The sequence below is a fragment of the Ips typographus genome, linkage group LG3 (genome assembly GCF_016097725.1).
Source record: "Ips typographus isolate SLU linkage group LG3, UJ_Ityp_2.0, whole genome shotgun sequence".
NCBI lineage: Eukaryota > Metazoa > Arthropoda > Insecta > Coleoptera > Curculionidae > Ips > Ips typographus.
Window position 1 is genome coordinate 5,226,318 of NC_138424.1, and position 14,889 is coordinate 5,241,206.

Here is a 14,889-nt window from a genome sequence, read left to right on the forward strand (position 1 = left end):
CACAGAAATTGTGGGTGTAGAGAAAGAAGACAAGAAACCTCCAGTTTTTGTGGTAACAGAACTACCTGAAGAAGAAGAAACGGTCCACCAACTGTTACTGCTGAACCCCAAAAAAACCAAACCAATATTATTGGAACTTCTTGAAGAGGTTGTGGTAGACGAAGTGAAAACTCAGACGGATGAAACAAATAAAGTCATTCAGGATAAGAAAAAGTATAAGAGACTTCACAAACTTAACGAAGAAATCATTACTATAGTGAGACCAGAAACCAGAAACAGAAGATTCTGGTATTTTTTAAGTTTGTTCAAAGGTTTAGCAGCTTTACAAACGCCGATTGCAGTTTTTTGTGAAAAAATAGAGGCCTTTAGCATTTCCTAAAGGATTCTAGAGGTTCCTGAAAATTTGAGTGTTTCGATAGCATTGAGAGATCTCTGGCGTTTCCAAAATTATTCTAGAGACCTTTGGCAATTTCAAACTTTTTTAAAAAAGTGTGGAGCCATGTGATAATTCCTTGTGAAGTTTTCAGTGCTATTTAGAGACCTCTGATAAGTTTTGGGAAGTTTTCATTAGTATTTAGAGACACCTAGCCGTTCCAAAATGATTCTAGACGCCTCTCACAATTTTAGAAAATTCCCAAGTAATTTAAGATATTTGTAAAAGCTTCCGGAAATTTTTACTGGTTTCTAGTAGAGTATTTAGTCTCATCACACTTCTAAAACGATTCTAGAGGTCTCTGACAATTTAAAAAAGTCTTGTCAATTTGTGCTACTGTGAGGTCATACTAATTTTCTTTGATTTTCAATGTAGCTACTTACATTTGACGTCTAGCACGGCAGACGTGATGGCTTCCCCTAAGTCGTTAACGGCACGACAAGTGTAGGTACCCGAATCCTCGGGATTGACATACTTCATATTGAGGGCGACGTAGCCGAAGTCGTGCATGGTAGTAACGCGGTTTGCTGCAACCAACCTTACATCAGCCCCACCAACCCACACACTGAATTAATACTTACAAGCTTGGATTTGCACACCGTTCCTCAACCATTCGACTTTAAGCCTGGAATCCCCAACTGGAATTAAACGAGCCTCAAAATGAGCGGCCTGGTTTTCGGCCACCCTTAAGTCTTTCAAAGGCATCGTGAAAACTGGTGCCTGGCTGACAGTTTCTTCATAGACTTCTTTGCGTTGGTACCTGGAGGTGTCTTCCAGTTCGCTAATACGTTCCATGGCACCTTCGTGGACCGATTCTAGTAAGAGGGATTTCCTCGATTGGACGTTGCAGATAGCTGATGTGACAGCTTCCCCAAGGGCGTTAGTAGCTCTGCAAGTGTAGGTTCCTGCATCTTCAGGGTAAGCATAGAGGATGTCCAATGCCACGAATCCAAAACTGTTGGTTTCTGTAAATCTTGATCCTGATTTCAAGGGTTGTCCGTTGTGGAACCATTCCACTTTCATTGTGGCATCAGAGACTGGGATCAGGCGACATTCAAAGTGGGCTCTTTGGCCTTCCTTAATGTCAATGTTCTTCAAGGAAGTTGTGAAGGTTGGGGCTTGTGTCGTTGTTTCTTCGTACTCTTCACGACGTTGATATCTGGAGCGGTCTTCCAGATGTTGAATCTGCTGCAGACCAGTTTCGTTAACTGTGCTAGTGATGATTTGTCCAGTTTGTCTGCATTTCAATGTGCAATTAGTCTCATCGGAACCAATGAGGTTAGTGGCTCTGCATGTGTAGACTCCTGAATCTTCTGCTATTAAGTCGATGACATCTAAAGCGACGTAGCCAAAATCGTGGATGGGTCTAAAGCGATGTCCTACTGTAACCGGACGTCCGTTCTTATACCACTCAACTTTTAGGTTAGAGTCAGTTACAGGTTCAATTTTACACTCAAAGTGGGCGTGCTGGCCCTCCACCATGTTCTCTAAACTTTTAGGCTTAGTGACAAAACGTGGCTTAACTGTAACTTGCTCGTCAACAAATTCAGTTCGCTTGTATCTGGAAGCGTCTTCAAGGTGCTGGATTTTCTCCAGACCCGCTGGGTGCTGGCTATCAAACAGCAAATCTTTCTTCGCGATCACTTTAACACTGCAAGAGGTTACAGCTTCGCCTAGTTGGTTCCTAGCCTGGCAAGTGTAGATTCCTGAATCATTAGGGTAAACACTCAACAAGTCTAAAGCTACGTAATCAAAATCGTAAGCTGGTCTAAAACGATGTCCAGTTTTAACGGGGAACCCATTGCAGAACCACTCTACTCTCATGCTGGAATCTCCAACAGGTTGTAAACGGCACTCCATATGCACGTTAGTGCCTTCAACAGTTTCGATATTATGCAAAGGACGAGTAAATTGCGGTGCCTGAAGCACAGTAACATCTTCCTGTACTTGTTTGCGATACCTCGAAGAGTCTTCCAGCATTTGAATTTGTTCCAAAGACTGTTCATGTTGCGTATCAGTTATAATACTGGAACTTCCAATCACTCTAACACAAGCAGAAGTATGCGCGGATCCTAAATGGTTTACTGCGCGCACCGTGTATTCTCCAGAATCTTGAGCGTTGGCATGGATGATGTCCAAAGCGACAAAACCAAAGTCGTTGTAAGTACGGAATCTGGAACCCACGATTACAGGTCTGCCGTTACAGTACCATTCAACGCGCATTGTTGGGTCGCCCATTGGTTCCAGACGACATTCTAGATGGATATTTCGGCCTTCTTGGCAGGGTTGTGGATCGGATAATGGTACTACAAATACGGGTTTAGATTTTGAAATTTCCTCGATTTGGTACTGTGGTTCGACGAATTTGGATTGTTCCAGGTGTTGGGTTTTGTCGTAGGCGCCTTTGTGCATGCTTCTGGTGTCTATACTGGCACGAGCTGGAATTAAACATACTCATTAGTTCTGTCTTAGTTCAAACTGAAACACACTGTATTTTGTTTCTCAAGTCCTGCAGTTTCCGCTCTGTAAACTTGACCATTCTGTATTGTGTAAATGTTTAAAGATTTTCCTGATAGCTCCACCAACAACAACAAAAACACCAAAACAATCTAAGGTTATAGTTTTTATTGATACTTTTTTTCTCTTTTATTATTTACACAATTTGTATTAAAACACCCCTAATTATGTAAGAAATTTTACACTTAAAACGTAATTAAATCAGCTTTAACAGGCAAAAGTAGTATTAGTAAATTACTGTATAAGGCATAATGACCAGTTTAATTTGACAGTTAATAGAAATAGTATATAATCTGCGCAGGCTTAAAATCTCCATACGCCATTGGCTGATGCAGTTAGTCCACAACTGAAACCAAAATGGAAAAGAAACAGTATCAGTAATCGAGATCCAAGAAGAAAGACAAAAAGAAGCAGCGATGAGTTAGTGACTGCTTGCGTTAGTTTTCTCATGAATCTTTGGATGATCGATACTGTGATGCTTTTCCATTTTAAGTTTTTTTCTTATGAAACTAAGTAAGTGTCTAAATTGTTGCTGATAATGGAGTTTACAAGCGAACTATTTGACTTTAATGACCCAACCCAAGTTCTAAATCTTTGATTTTTAACCATACTAAAGTAGAAAAGACAATACTTACTTTCGACTACCATGCTAGCTGATACTTGAGCTTCACCCAAAGCATTCCTGGCAACCACAGTGTAAGTACCAGCGTCTTCTTCCCTGACACTCAAAATGTCTAGAGCGACATATCCAAAGTCGTGGTAAGTCTGGATACGATTGGCCGGTTGGATTGGCTTCCCGTTAAAGTACCACTCGATCCTCAAAGTCATATCGCTTTGAGGTTCCACTCTAGCTTCGAAATGGGCTCTTTGTCCTTCAACAATCTTGTTGGTTCCTTTTAATGGTCCTAGGAATCGGGGCTTTTGAGTGACTTGCACTTCTTCCTGTTCTTTACGGGTGTAGCGACTAGTGTCTTCTAGTTGTTGAATTTTTTCCAGACCACCTGGATGTTGAGAGTCGAAGACAATATCTTTCTTACTGACCACACTTAGTTGAGCTGTGGTAGTGGCTTGTCCTAATGCATTGTAGGCTCTGCATGTGTAGTTTCCTACATCGTGGATAGTGACTTCTTTGATTGTTAAAGCCACATAGCCAAAGTTGAAAAAGCTGGTAATCCTGGAGCTGGCCTCAACTGGTCGGCCATCTTTAAGCCACTCGACTCTCATGGTGGCGTCTCCAACAGGTTCCAACCTAGCTTCAAAGTGAGCAAAGCCTCCTTCACGGATACCCAGTTGGTCTTTGATTGGGGTTTTGAATTCTGGAGGAGCCAAACTTTCGGGGGTCTCCACCACGTATTTTTGTTGGTCTTGTTGTCTCCAGGCTTCCAGTTCCTGGACTTTTTCGATGTATCGTTGTTGTTCGGGAATTCCCAAGTCCCCAGTAACGGTCGATCGGGCAAAAACTTGAACTGTAGCAGTACTGATAGCTTCTCCTAAGTGGTTCACCGCCCGCACTGTGTAAGATCCGGCATCTTCGGCCCGTAGGTGCATTATATTGAGAGACACGTAGCCGAAGTTGAAGATGGTAGTAATCCTGCTACTGGCGGTGATCGGTCGTCCATCTTTGTACCACTCCACCTAGTGTTTATTGTGATAGGGGCAGTTAAAAAAAAGGAGGTTTGGTGAAGTCTTACTTTCATCGTTGGGTCACTGACAGGAGTTAATTGAGCCTCAAAGTGAGCGTTTCTACCTTCCTGGAGCTCGCCTAAATCTTGGAGTGGACGGATGAAGTGCGGTTTCTGGTTAGTCTTCTCCTCGGAGCTTTCTTGTCTTTGGTATCTACATTCACATTTAATTATTAGATATTCGGTAACAGCGAAAATGCAAAAACTCACCTGGAATAATCTTCCAGTTGTTGGATGTACTGCAAACTGTCTGGATGTTGACTGGTTTGCTCGATCGACTCTCTTTGTTTGATTTGGAGTATGGCACGCGATTCGGCAGTACCTGTGGCACTGCTCACGCGGCACACGTACTCACCGGCGTCGTTTGTGATCAATGAGATGAGATCAAGGGCAATGAAGCCAAAGCGGAAAATTGATGTTGCTCTTGAACCTATAAAAGCATTATATTTTTATTGATTAATCTCTCTTTCTGACAACTTTTCTGAAAGTAATAGAGACTTACTAGCTGCCATAAGTTTTCCATTGAGGAACCACTCGACGACCATTGAAGGGTCGCCGACCGGTTCAATCCTGGCCTCGAAATGTACTTTGCCTCCTTCAAACTGAATGGAATCTTGCAAGGGGATAATGAATCTAGGTGGGGGATAGACTCGGTCTTCCTCCCCAGGACCAGCGTGGGGGCGAGCCCTCTCCACGTGACGGAGGTAAATTATTTCCGGGCCAGGTTCGGGTCTGAAACAGGTACCACGTCAAAACTTGTCTCCGTCAGCTTTGAGGAGAAAACTCACTCAGGTTCGATGACTTTAGTCGGTCTAGGTAGATGCAGGCGTCTAGGTTCGGGAGTCGGTTCTTGCGGAGTTTGAACGAATAGACGCGCCCTGGTGGCGGTCGATCCGGCTACGTTTTGGGCGGTACATTGGTACCATCCGGCGTCCGATGCTTTCGCTCTGTAACCATTCTCAATTTAGTACCATTTCGAAAGTTCCAAATCATTAAATTACCTAGGAATATCCAGAGTGGTGGCACCACCGTCTATGGCGACGCGGACATCCGGGCTGGCTTGAAGTGGTACCCCGTCTTTCTGCCATGAAATTCTCGGGGTTGGGGTACCAACTGCGCGGGCGTTTAATAGAACCGGCTCTCCTTCGCGAACATTAACTGTGGTGAATCTATGAATGCAAGAAGAAGTTATACATATAATTATAACTTTATAACCCATAGTTATAACTATAATATATGGACGCTCTGCACCAATAAAGCCTTCAATATGTTTTTGCAGTAGAAATTGGTCTCCAAAAATGTAGAGACCAAAGAAAAGACGTGTATATGTGCTTCATTGACTACGAAAAGGCGTTCGACCGCATCAAGCATCCAACACTGTTACAACTGCTCCAAAAACAGGGTCTGGACTACGAAGACATAAGGCTTATAAAAAATTTATATTGGGAACAGAGAGGGTTTGTTCGGTCTGGTGACACCGTATCGTCAGAAATACCAATAAGAAGGGGAGTACGACAGGGCTGTGTTCTCCCGCCTCTTTTATTTAACATTTACTCCGAGTACATATTTCAGCAAGCGCTAAAGGACTGTGAAATTGGCATAAAAGTGAACGGTAAAATACTTAACAACATACGCTACGCAGATGACACTGTCATCTTCGCAGACACTTCAGAAGGCTTACAGGAGCTAGTAGACAAGATTGTGAAATCAGGTACAGCCTGAACTCTGACAGATTGTGAAATCAGGAAAATAAATACAGCAAAAACCAAAACGATGGTCGTCAGCAGAAATCAAAATCTACAAGCCAATATACGAATATATGGTACTTCAATAAAAGAGGTGAGAAAATTCAGGTATCTCGGTTGCTGGGTTACCCAAGACCTGGATCCAGAGACCGAAATTCGAGCTCGAATTGAAAACGCAAGAGCCACGTTCGTGAGAATGAAGACATTTCTAACGAATACCACCCTGTCGCTCGATACTCGATACCGTTTCGTGAAGTCATATATTTATTCTGTCCTCTTATATGGCACGGAATCCTGGACAATGGGAAAGAGGATAATGCAGCGACTGGAAGCATTTGAAATGTGGATCTTCCGCAGACTTTTGAAGATACCATGGACCCGAAGAATAACAAATGAAAATGTTTTAAGAATGATGGGAACAGACAGGGAACTTTTACAACATGTGAAACAGCGCAAAACTGGTTATCTGGGACATGTATACAGAGGAGAAAAATATCAACTTTTGAGACTGCTTATGGAAGGAAAGATAGAAGGCCGAAGAGTACTCGGAAGACGAAAATGCTCATGGCTTAAAAATATAAGGGAGTGGACAGGATTAGACACATGCACCCTATTGAGAGCAGCAAGAAATAGAGAGGAGTTTTCTGGTATTGTCGCCGACCTGAGTAATGAAGAAGGCACTTGAAGAAGAAGTAGAAATTAACTAGAACTGAGACTGTTCGTGCTAAACAGAACAGGAACTCGTTTTGTGCTCTTATTTTATAAAGTGTTTGAGAGAATGAATGTTTCTGTGTTAAATCTTTACTATCTTAGTTTGTGCTGTATATTCATGGATAAGTTAGGCTGCGCGGTGACTGTTACTAAAGCTCTCTGGCTTCCTCAGGGTTGTCATCCCTGGTCGCAAACACTGGAGGAACGATAGGGCACCACCGATTATGAAAGAATGATCCTGTTTCTCTCTTATTTCTCATTTTACTAAATAAACTTACCTTTCTACAAATTTAGGAGCGACGACTTGCTCTTTCTCAATAACATTTAAATTGCACTGAAACGAGGTCTCTCCGGTTTTGTTTTTGGCCACGCACGTGACCACACCGGAATCGTTTCTGCCTGCAGAGGTGATCATCAAAGCGTGGTTGCCAGATTCGTTAACCAGAATCTTGTGATTGAAATCGTCAACCACTTGTTTGCCGTTAATAAACCACGTGACATCCGGATAAGGGCGACCAGTTACTCTACAGTCGAATCGGGTCATTTTGCCTTCAGTGACATCGCGATCACCGCATACTCTAACAAAGCTCGGTGCAAGAGTTTTGGCCGTGTCGGTGCTTTCCACTTCGGTTTGTTGGGCTTTGAAGCTCGATTCGTGGATAAGTCCTTCCTGGGTGGACACCGGTTCAACGGCGAGGTATGCGGATGACACGACACATCCTTGAGGATTCTCAGCCAACATGGTGTAATGGCCGGAGTCGTCAGAGCTGACCTGTTTGACTCTCAAAGATGCCTGGTTGTTGGTGAAGGTGCTTTCATATTTTTGACTTTCAACGATTCTTTGACCGTTTTTGAACCAGGTTATCCTCGGTCTGGGGTTGGCGGAAATCTTTGAAGTAAAGACTGCGTCCGAACCTTCCAGAAGTTTGGAGTTGCGCGGTTTCTGAGAAATTTGAGGTGGCGCTGGTGGTCCCAGAGAACGTTCCACTGTGGTGGATATTTCCGAGTCCTTTTCGTAGGTGGTACGCTTGGTGATGGACTCTCTGAAGGACACTTCTCTAAGTAGCCTGCAAAACACAAAAGTCAACACCTCCAACGCATTTTTAAAGAGTATACAGTACCTGTATTCGAATGTATCAATTTTAAAGTCTTCAGTAATTACAGTGCCGTTAGAGTAAGTCGTCGTTTTCTCAAATTGGCTTTGCGAGAACCTCTGGGGCATCTGCATGCCTTCGGGGGAAATGTATACGGAGCACACTGCCTCACCATACTGGTTTGTGGCGGTGCAAACGTATTCACCTTCGTCACCCGGGCCAATTTGAAATATCTAATAACGAAACAACCCAGTTAACTATGAAAACCAAAACTGGGAAAAACAAAAATACCTGGAGCGTAACATCTCCAGTCGTTTCGTTATAGGAAAGTCGATGTTTCTGGGAACTAACTAGTGGTGCGCCTTTTCTCGTCCAGGACACGGTGGGCTGAGGCTTTCCGGTGATTCGCCCCTCGAACGAGGCTACGCCCCCTTGTGCGAATCTGGCATTGCTAAACACTTTATCAAACACTGGAGGTGAAGCGTTTGGGCCGAAACCGGGGATCTGTTGGATTTGTTCCTGGGTTAATTGACCACCTTGCACTGAAAAAAGAAAATAAATTAGTTTTGTTTTAAGTTAGAAAATGTTTAATTCAAGTCAGACATGCATTATTTTTAGCGCAGATACGACCATTTCAATAAATAAATAAAAATAATGTTATCAAAGCAACAGGATTCAAAACAGAAGTCAAAAGTGGTAGTTGTATAATATGGCAACTTTGTACTTTTATAGAAAGTTGGTTGAGTATGATTTTTGTTTGAATTTAACAAAGGTTATCATGTTCTGTTGATGAGTTTTCCCAGGAAGTATCTCTTCTTCACATATTTTACATGCGTCAAAATCAGAGATAACTTAGAAATAAACTATCTTATAGATATTTGAATATAAAACCAAAATTGTTTTGTAACATGTAATATATCATTTCAAAGAAAAAACGCCTTTAACTAGATAAAAAGAACAAAATGGCGTTCAAGAAAATTGTATAATCTGACTTCTAAAGGTTTAAAAGTTTCAATTTGATCATCCAAAGTTGATTTGCGTTATGCACCAGTTTTAATGCATTATACTGGGTGATTCAAAATTCAGTGCATTAAGAACCTTTCATATTCCTACTCTCCCTATCTTATTCAGAGGAAATTTTCACCAAAGCCCTCGAAAATTAAGAAGGTGGAATACAAGCTAACGGCATTTCACTGAACAATTGGCGCTATGCGGACGATACAGTACTTCTCTCCGAAAACATGTCTGACCTTCTAGTCGAGATTATGGTCTAACACTCAACGTGAAGGAGACCAAATACATGATTGTTACCAAAACTGAAGTACCAATTGAGGATCTGAAGCTGAAGCTGCTCTGTAGTCGCGATTTGAGCCTGGACCTAAGAACTCGAATACTCAAATGCCATGTATTCTCGGACCTTCTGTATGGTGTGGAGGCTTGGACCCTGACCATTGAGAGCGAAAATTGGAAGCCTTCAAGATATGGACAAACTGTAGGATCTTGAGACTACCATGGACAGAACATGCTACAAACGTAAAGATCGTAAGAAGAACGGAGAAGGGCGTGGAGATCCTACATGAAGTTAAAAAGAGAAAACTGCAATACCTCGGACACGTTATGAGAGGTCAAAGGTATAAGATTCTGCAACTCATAATCCAGGAAAAGATCGTGGGAAGGAGGTCTTTTGGAAGGAGAAGAATATCCTGGCTTAGGAACTTTCCGAGAATGGTTCGGCGTCACATCTTCCAACCTTTTCAAAACCAACCTCCGACATGGAGATGGTACATGAAGAAGGAGAAGAAGGACCTTTTATTTTAGATCTAATCGTTTTGTTTCCGAAATACATTGTGTTGAAAAAAATAATTAAAAACATTCCTACAATGCCTGTGTTGATCTGATCTCGAATGATGAAAAGAAAAGAAGATATATGTATGGATATTATATGGTTAAGTGTTTTCTTCACTACTTTTGTAAATAACTCAAAAATAAAATGAAATCAATGAGCTCAATTCTCCAATGAAGATTTCGACACGTCGGCATATAAATTGAACTTTTAATTGAAATATTGTCCTATACCCCAAGATCTCCTAAAAAATTGTTACTATTGTATAAGGTGTTTCATACGTTTTTCAAAACTTTTCTACATTAATTAACAACAAGTTTCAGTGTTGTCTGCAGTATCTTCTTGGGTTGAATTCTCTTTAACCTCCTGTACTGTTTTGTCATGTTTCACAACGAATTAAAAACCTTTTTTTATGTTTTTGTACCTGTCACTGCTTTCCATGTAATCTTTAGTTATTATCATTTCTGTGCTCAAGTCAACCACCTACTTTATAGTATAATCAAAGAGTAAACTCCATGACCATCTTAACCAGATGCTACTAAATCTGTTCTCCGATTTTATGGTGTATCATGTTTTAGCTAAATACTTTCGAGATTGAGTAAGTGCAGTAGCATATTTTTGGGGCTTAGTGTTTGGATTTGGGGCGCCACTGGCCAAGATTCAAATAACAGAAAAATAAGCCGAGTGAGAAGTATGTGTCCGATTCGTTCAGTAAAAATAGTTGCTCCTAAAATGGACAGCTGAAACGCGATCCAATGGTCTAAAATTGTCGACGCGACGGTAGTCGTCGCGGCGTCGTTCTGTTTCTTGTCCGATCCAATTTTTTTTTTTTCGATTTGTCAACTTGCTTTTTTGTACCTTAAAAACCTAGAATAGGAGAATTGAATTTTGAAAATTGAAAGATTCGGATGCGTTTAGTCTAGGCAAAAAAATGTGTGATGTAAACCAATAGGGAAGGTTTGATGATGGATTGATTTGGCATGTTTTTTTGCATAAATAAACCCACCAGAAATAACCGCATAACAACATCCTGCATATCTGTTCGACTGTTGAGTATCGATACTGCAAAGCCTCCATATAGAACCGGCTGCAAACGATAATTTTGAAAATGTGTTTATGGATCCGTAACCGTGTTATTCTTAACGGAACCGAACATATATTTAGCACTTGTTCCAACATCACTAGATCTGAAAATAGACGAAATCCACTTTGAGCGAAAAAGAAGCTTTATTGCCACGTGTGCTCTTTAAGGATATCAATCAACTGTTTTATTAGCGCCACTATGTTAAAGTTATCTTGAACTTTAAGAGCGAGTCTAAAGTTTCAGCATTACCACATTCAACACCTAATTGATTGGTTAGTAATTCTGCGTATTCAGAAAAAAATATAAATCACTATCTGAAAATAGAATGTTACTAAGTAAACCAAAGTTAAAAGTTACTCAGTATTTGGTGATGCTAGAAGTAGAGTTGGACTTACTCCAAAACCGCAATGCTTACGTTATTATGACATTTTGCGTTACCATTTTAATGTAAAATGTGCTTTTGAGAGTTGTCAACTGGATTTACTAGGCTATTTGTATCTAGCCAAGTTGTTTTGTTCAATTTTCACACTACGCAGATTTAAGCAAAAAACTCAACAAGTAGAAAGTAGGATGGAATAGCAAACAACAGTCCAAGCAGAGAAGAATTACTACAATGTTGCATTACAAAAATTGTATTATACTGATATACAGGGTGGTCCAGTTTCAAGTATGAATAATTCACCATTCGATAGCCCATCAAAAAATAAGTTGACATTCATTATGTCATTTTCCTGAAAAACGCTCTCTAAGGAAGATACAGTTCTCCATATTTCAGTTTAAAAAATCTACACCAGTAGACCACCTAATAGTTTTTTTACGCTTTTAAGTATATTTTAAAAATTTTGATAGTTTAAACTGAACTTTTGAACATCCTGTATTTCAATTGGAGCAATTTCAATTAAATTTTTATACAGGGTGTCCTGAAATGAAATCTCAAAAAAGTTGTACAGCAAATTTCAGCTTGCATGATAATAAATCCACCCCGTATATCTACTTAATAGCAATAATTATCATTGTCTACTAAATGTGGTTCGAAAAGATTCAAAACTGGCCAAAAGGTTTACAAGTTAATTTTTGACACTGAATATAGTCTAAAAACGGGATTTTTGGACTAATTTTTACTGGCGTTATTTTGTTTAGACTATAGGTAGTGTAAAACTGAACATTCAAGACTAAAATCAACTGAAATAGTCTTAAAATTGGTTTGGACTGCAATGCATTGTTGAGTGGCTGGAAACTGAATTTCAAGCAAAAAAAAAACAGTCCGGAAATCAGGACAAAATATTGTTGGGCATAAAATACATTTTTTACTACATTACTGAAGAGTCTGAAACATAGAAATCTTAAACTCAATTTTTCTGTCTTAAAGCACTAAAAACCGTCCGAATTTCTTATAAATGCTTTTTTTTTTTGCTCCGATGAGTGTACAAGTCAATTTAATAGTGAAGAAGCTTGAAATTATATTTTCAAGACTATAGACAGTGTACAAACTGGCTTTCAGACCTGATTAGTCAAACACTTGTTGAAGATAGTCTTGAAACTTGATTTTTCAGACTAAAAACCGCCTTAAAACACTAAAAACAGATTAGATTTTTAATAAATGCTCGAATTTTTAGCACTGAGGTGTCTAGAAGTCAATTTGATAGCGTCAAAGCTTGAAATAACATTTTAAAGCCTATGGGGCATGTAAAAATTGGTTTTTAAGTCTGCTATGTCAAAAACTTGGTGAAGATAGTCTTGAAACTCGATTTTTTAAGCTGAAAGCAGTTATGAAGCTCTGAAAATAGTCCAGAGTTTTAAGAAAATGAAAAACAAAATAAAAAACTTGAAAAGATAGTCTTCAAGTCAATTTTCATTAGATTAATGTGAATATCTTGTATTTAAGGCTATTTTCAAGACTAAAATATTTAAATTATGAAAATTTACTTCAAAAGCAAATTTTAAGCTTCTGATGTAATTTGTAATTGGTTCAGAGTCACTTTTTAGGGACCAAGTCAATTTTGAAGGTTTAAATGTGTGAATTTGTAGTCAAAAATTCTAGAAAAAATAGTATTTCATGTCTACAAGTCAATTTTTTTCTCAATTTATCTGAAAACTATGACGACTGACTACAAAGACAGTTTTTAAGCCTCTCAAGTCAATTTTCACAGTTTCAAAGTCAATTTTCAAGACTAAGGTCTTTCAATTTTTCTGGAAACTATGAAAACTGGTTGCAAAGAAAATTTAAGCCTCTCAAGTCTATTTATTAATATTCTTAAACCAATTTTCACCGTTTCCAATACAATTTTTAAGTTGGATTGGGTTGGGATAGGGTCAATGTTATAAATAACGAATCTAAATTGAAGAATATGATTTTACTTTTTTAACAGCTGCGTCACACACTATTCCAATTTGCGAAGAACAGCAAGGCTTCCGGAAGAACAGATCTACAGTAGATGCCATATTTTCAGACAGATTGCAGAAAAAGCAATAGAGTAAAACAAACCCGCATTTGTTTATTTTGTGGACCTAACAAAGGCGTTTGCTTGCGGATGTCTTGAGTATTCTCAAAGAAAAATAGGTATCCAGAGAATATATTCAATTAATTAAAGTGCTTAATACCAACAACACCACCAAACTAAGAGTCAACAAGAAATTAACAATATTAATGAAGACGAGCACAAGAATCTGCCAGGAAGACAGCTTGAGTCCATTACTCTTCAATATCGTAATGGAGCAGTTAGAGGGCACGATGTCATGAAAATGTCACATATCATCTTCACGAAACATTGTTCCGTCCCATCGTTCCCACTCTTGCCCAGACTTGCAAACATTCTGGTGCAACACATGCCCGTACATTTCCGCCAGAAAGACAGCCTGAGTCCATTACTCTTCAATATCGAAATGGAGAAGATTAGTGGAGCAGTTAGAAGGCACGGTGTGAACACGATGCCATTAAATTAAAAAATGTCACGTATCATCTTCACGAAACATTGTTCCGTCCCATCGTTCCCACTCTTGCCCAGACTTGCAAACATTCTGGTGCAACACATGCCCGTACATTTCCGCCAGAAAGACAGCCTGAGTCCATTACTCTTCAATATCGAAATGGAGAAGATTAGTGGAGCAGTTAGAAGGCACGGTGTGAACACGATGCCATTGAATTAAAAAATGTCACGTATCATCTTCACGAAACATTGTTCCGTCCCATCGTTCCCACTCTCGTCCAGACTTGCGAACATTCTGGTGCAACATACGCCCGTACATTTGTTTGATGTGACGGCAAAATACCAACAACTGATGGAACGCTGCAATGTTACATTGTTACACTGTTACGTTGTTGCGGATTACGTTACGTTAACTGCATTCTGTTGCATATCTGTACGCGCCTTTAGTCGCAGAATCTGAGGACGATCTACAACGCCTGCTAATTCTACTATGCACATTTAAAAATACCGCAAAAACGAAGTCAATGCGACAATATCCAGGAAACCTTTAAGGTGTAAGCTTGCAATAGATGACATTACCATCATTGACCAAGTAATGTGTTTCGACTACCTCAGAGTCAGTATTCATAGCGACGGTTATCTCAAAGAGGAAGTGCGACAACAAGTCTACAAGGTCGCCACTAAATTAGGACACCTCAAACACGTAATTTGGAAAAACAAAGATAATATAATAATATAAATAAAACGTGTGAAGTTACTAATATTTGTTCTGTTCTACCGATTTTTACCTAAATTTTATTTATCAATTTTCCAAAGTTTATTCTGCGTATTGAGGGTCACGTGACTGTTTTTG

The 14,889-nt window shown here is 39.8% G+C and overlaps 1 protein-coding gene across 1 annotated transcript in view; it reads right to left on the minus strand.

The window, feature by feature from the left end:
- LOC145725983 (uncharacterized) overlaps positions 1-14,889 on the minus strand; it is a 191,245-nt gene that overhangs the window by 89,206 nt on the left and 87,150 nt on the right. The window contains exons 49-59 of the mRNA XM_081974908.1: positions 8,474-8,740; positions 8,210-8,415; positions 7,367-8,155; positions 5,634-5,801; positions 5,421-5,579; positions 5,135-5,364; positions 4,843-5,062; positions 4,642-4,786; positions 3,586-4,585; positions 1,015-2,871; positions 817-960 (exon numbers count right to left, since the gene is read on the minus strand). Of these exons, the coding sequence (XP_081831034.1) occupies positions 817-960; positions 1,015-2,871; positions 3,586-4,585; positions 4,642-4,786; positions 4,843-5,062; positions 5,135-5,364; positions 5,421-5,579; positions 5,634-5,801; positions 7,367-8,155; positions 8,210-8,415; positions 8,474-8,740 (5,185 nt within the window). The remainder of the gene's footprint in view (positions 1-816; positions 961-1,014; positions 2,872-3,585; positions 4,586-4,641; positions 4,787-4,842; positions 5,063-5,134; positions 5,365-5,420; positions 5,580-5,633; positions 5,802-7,366; positions 8,156-8,209; positions 8,416-8,473; positions 8,741-14,889) is intronic.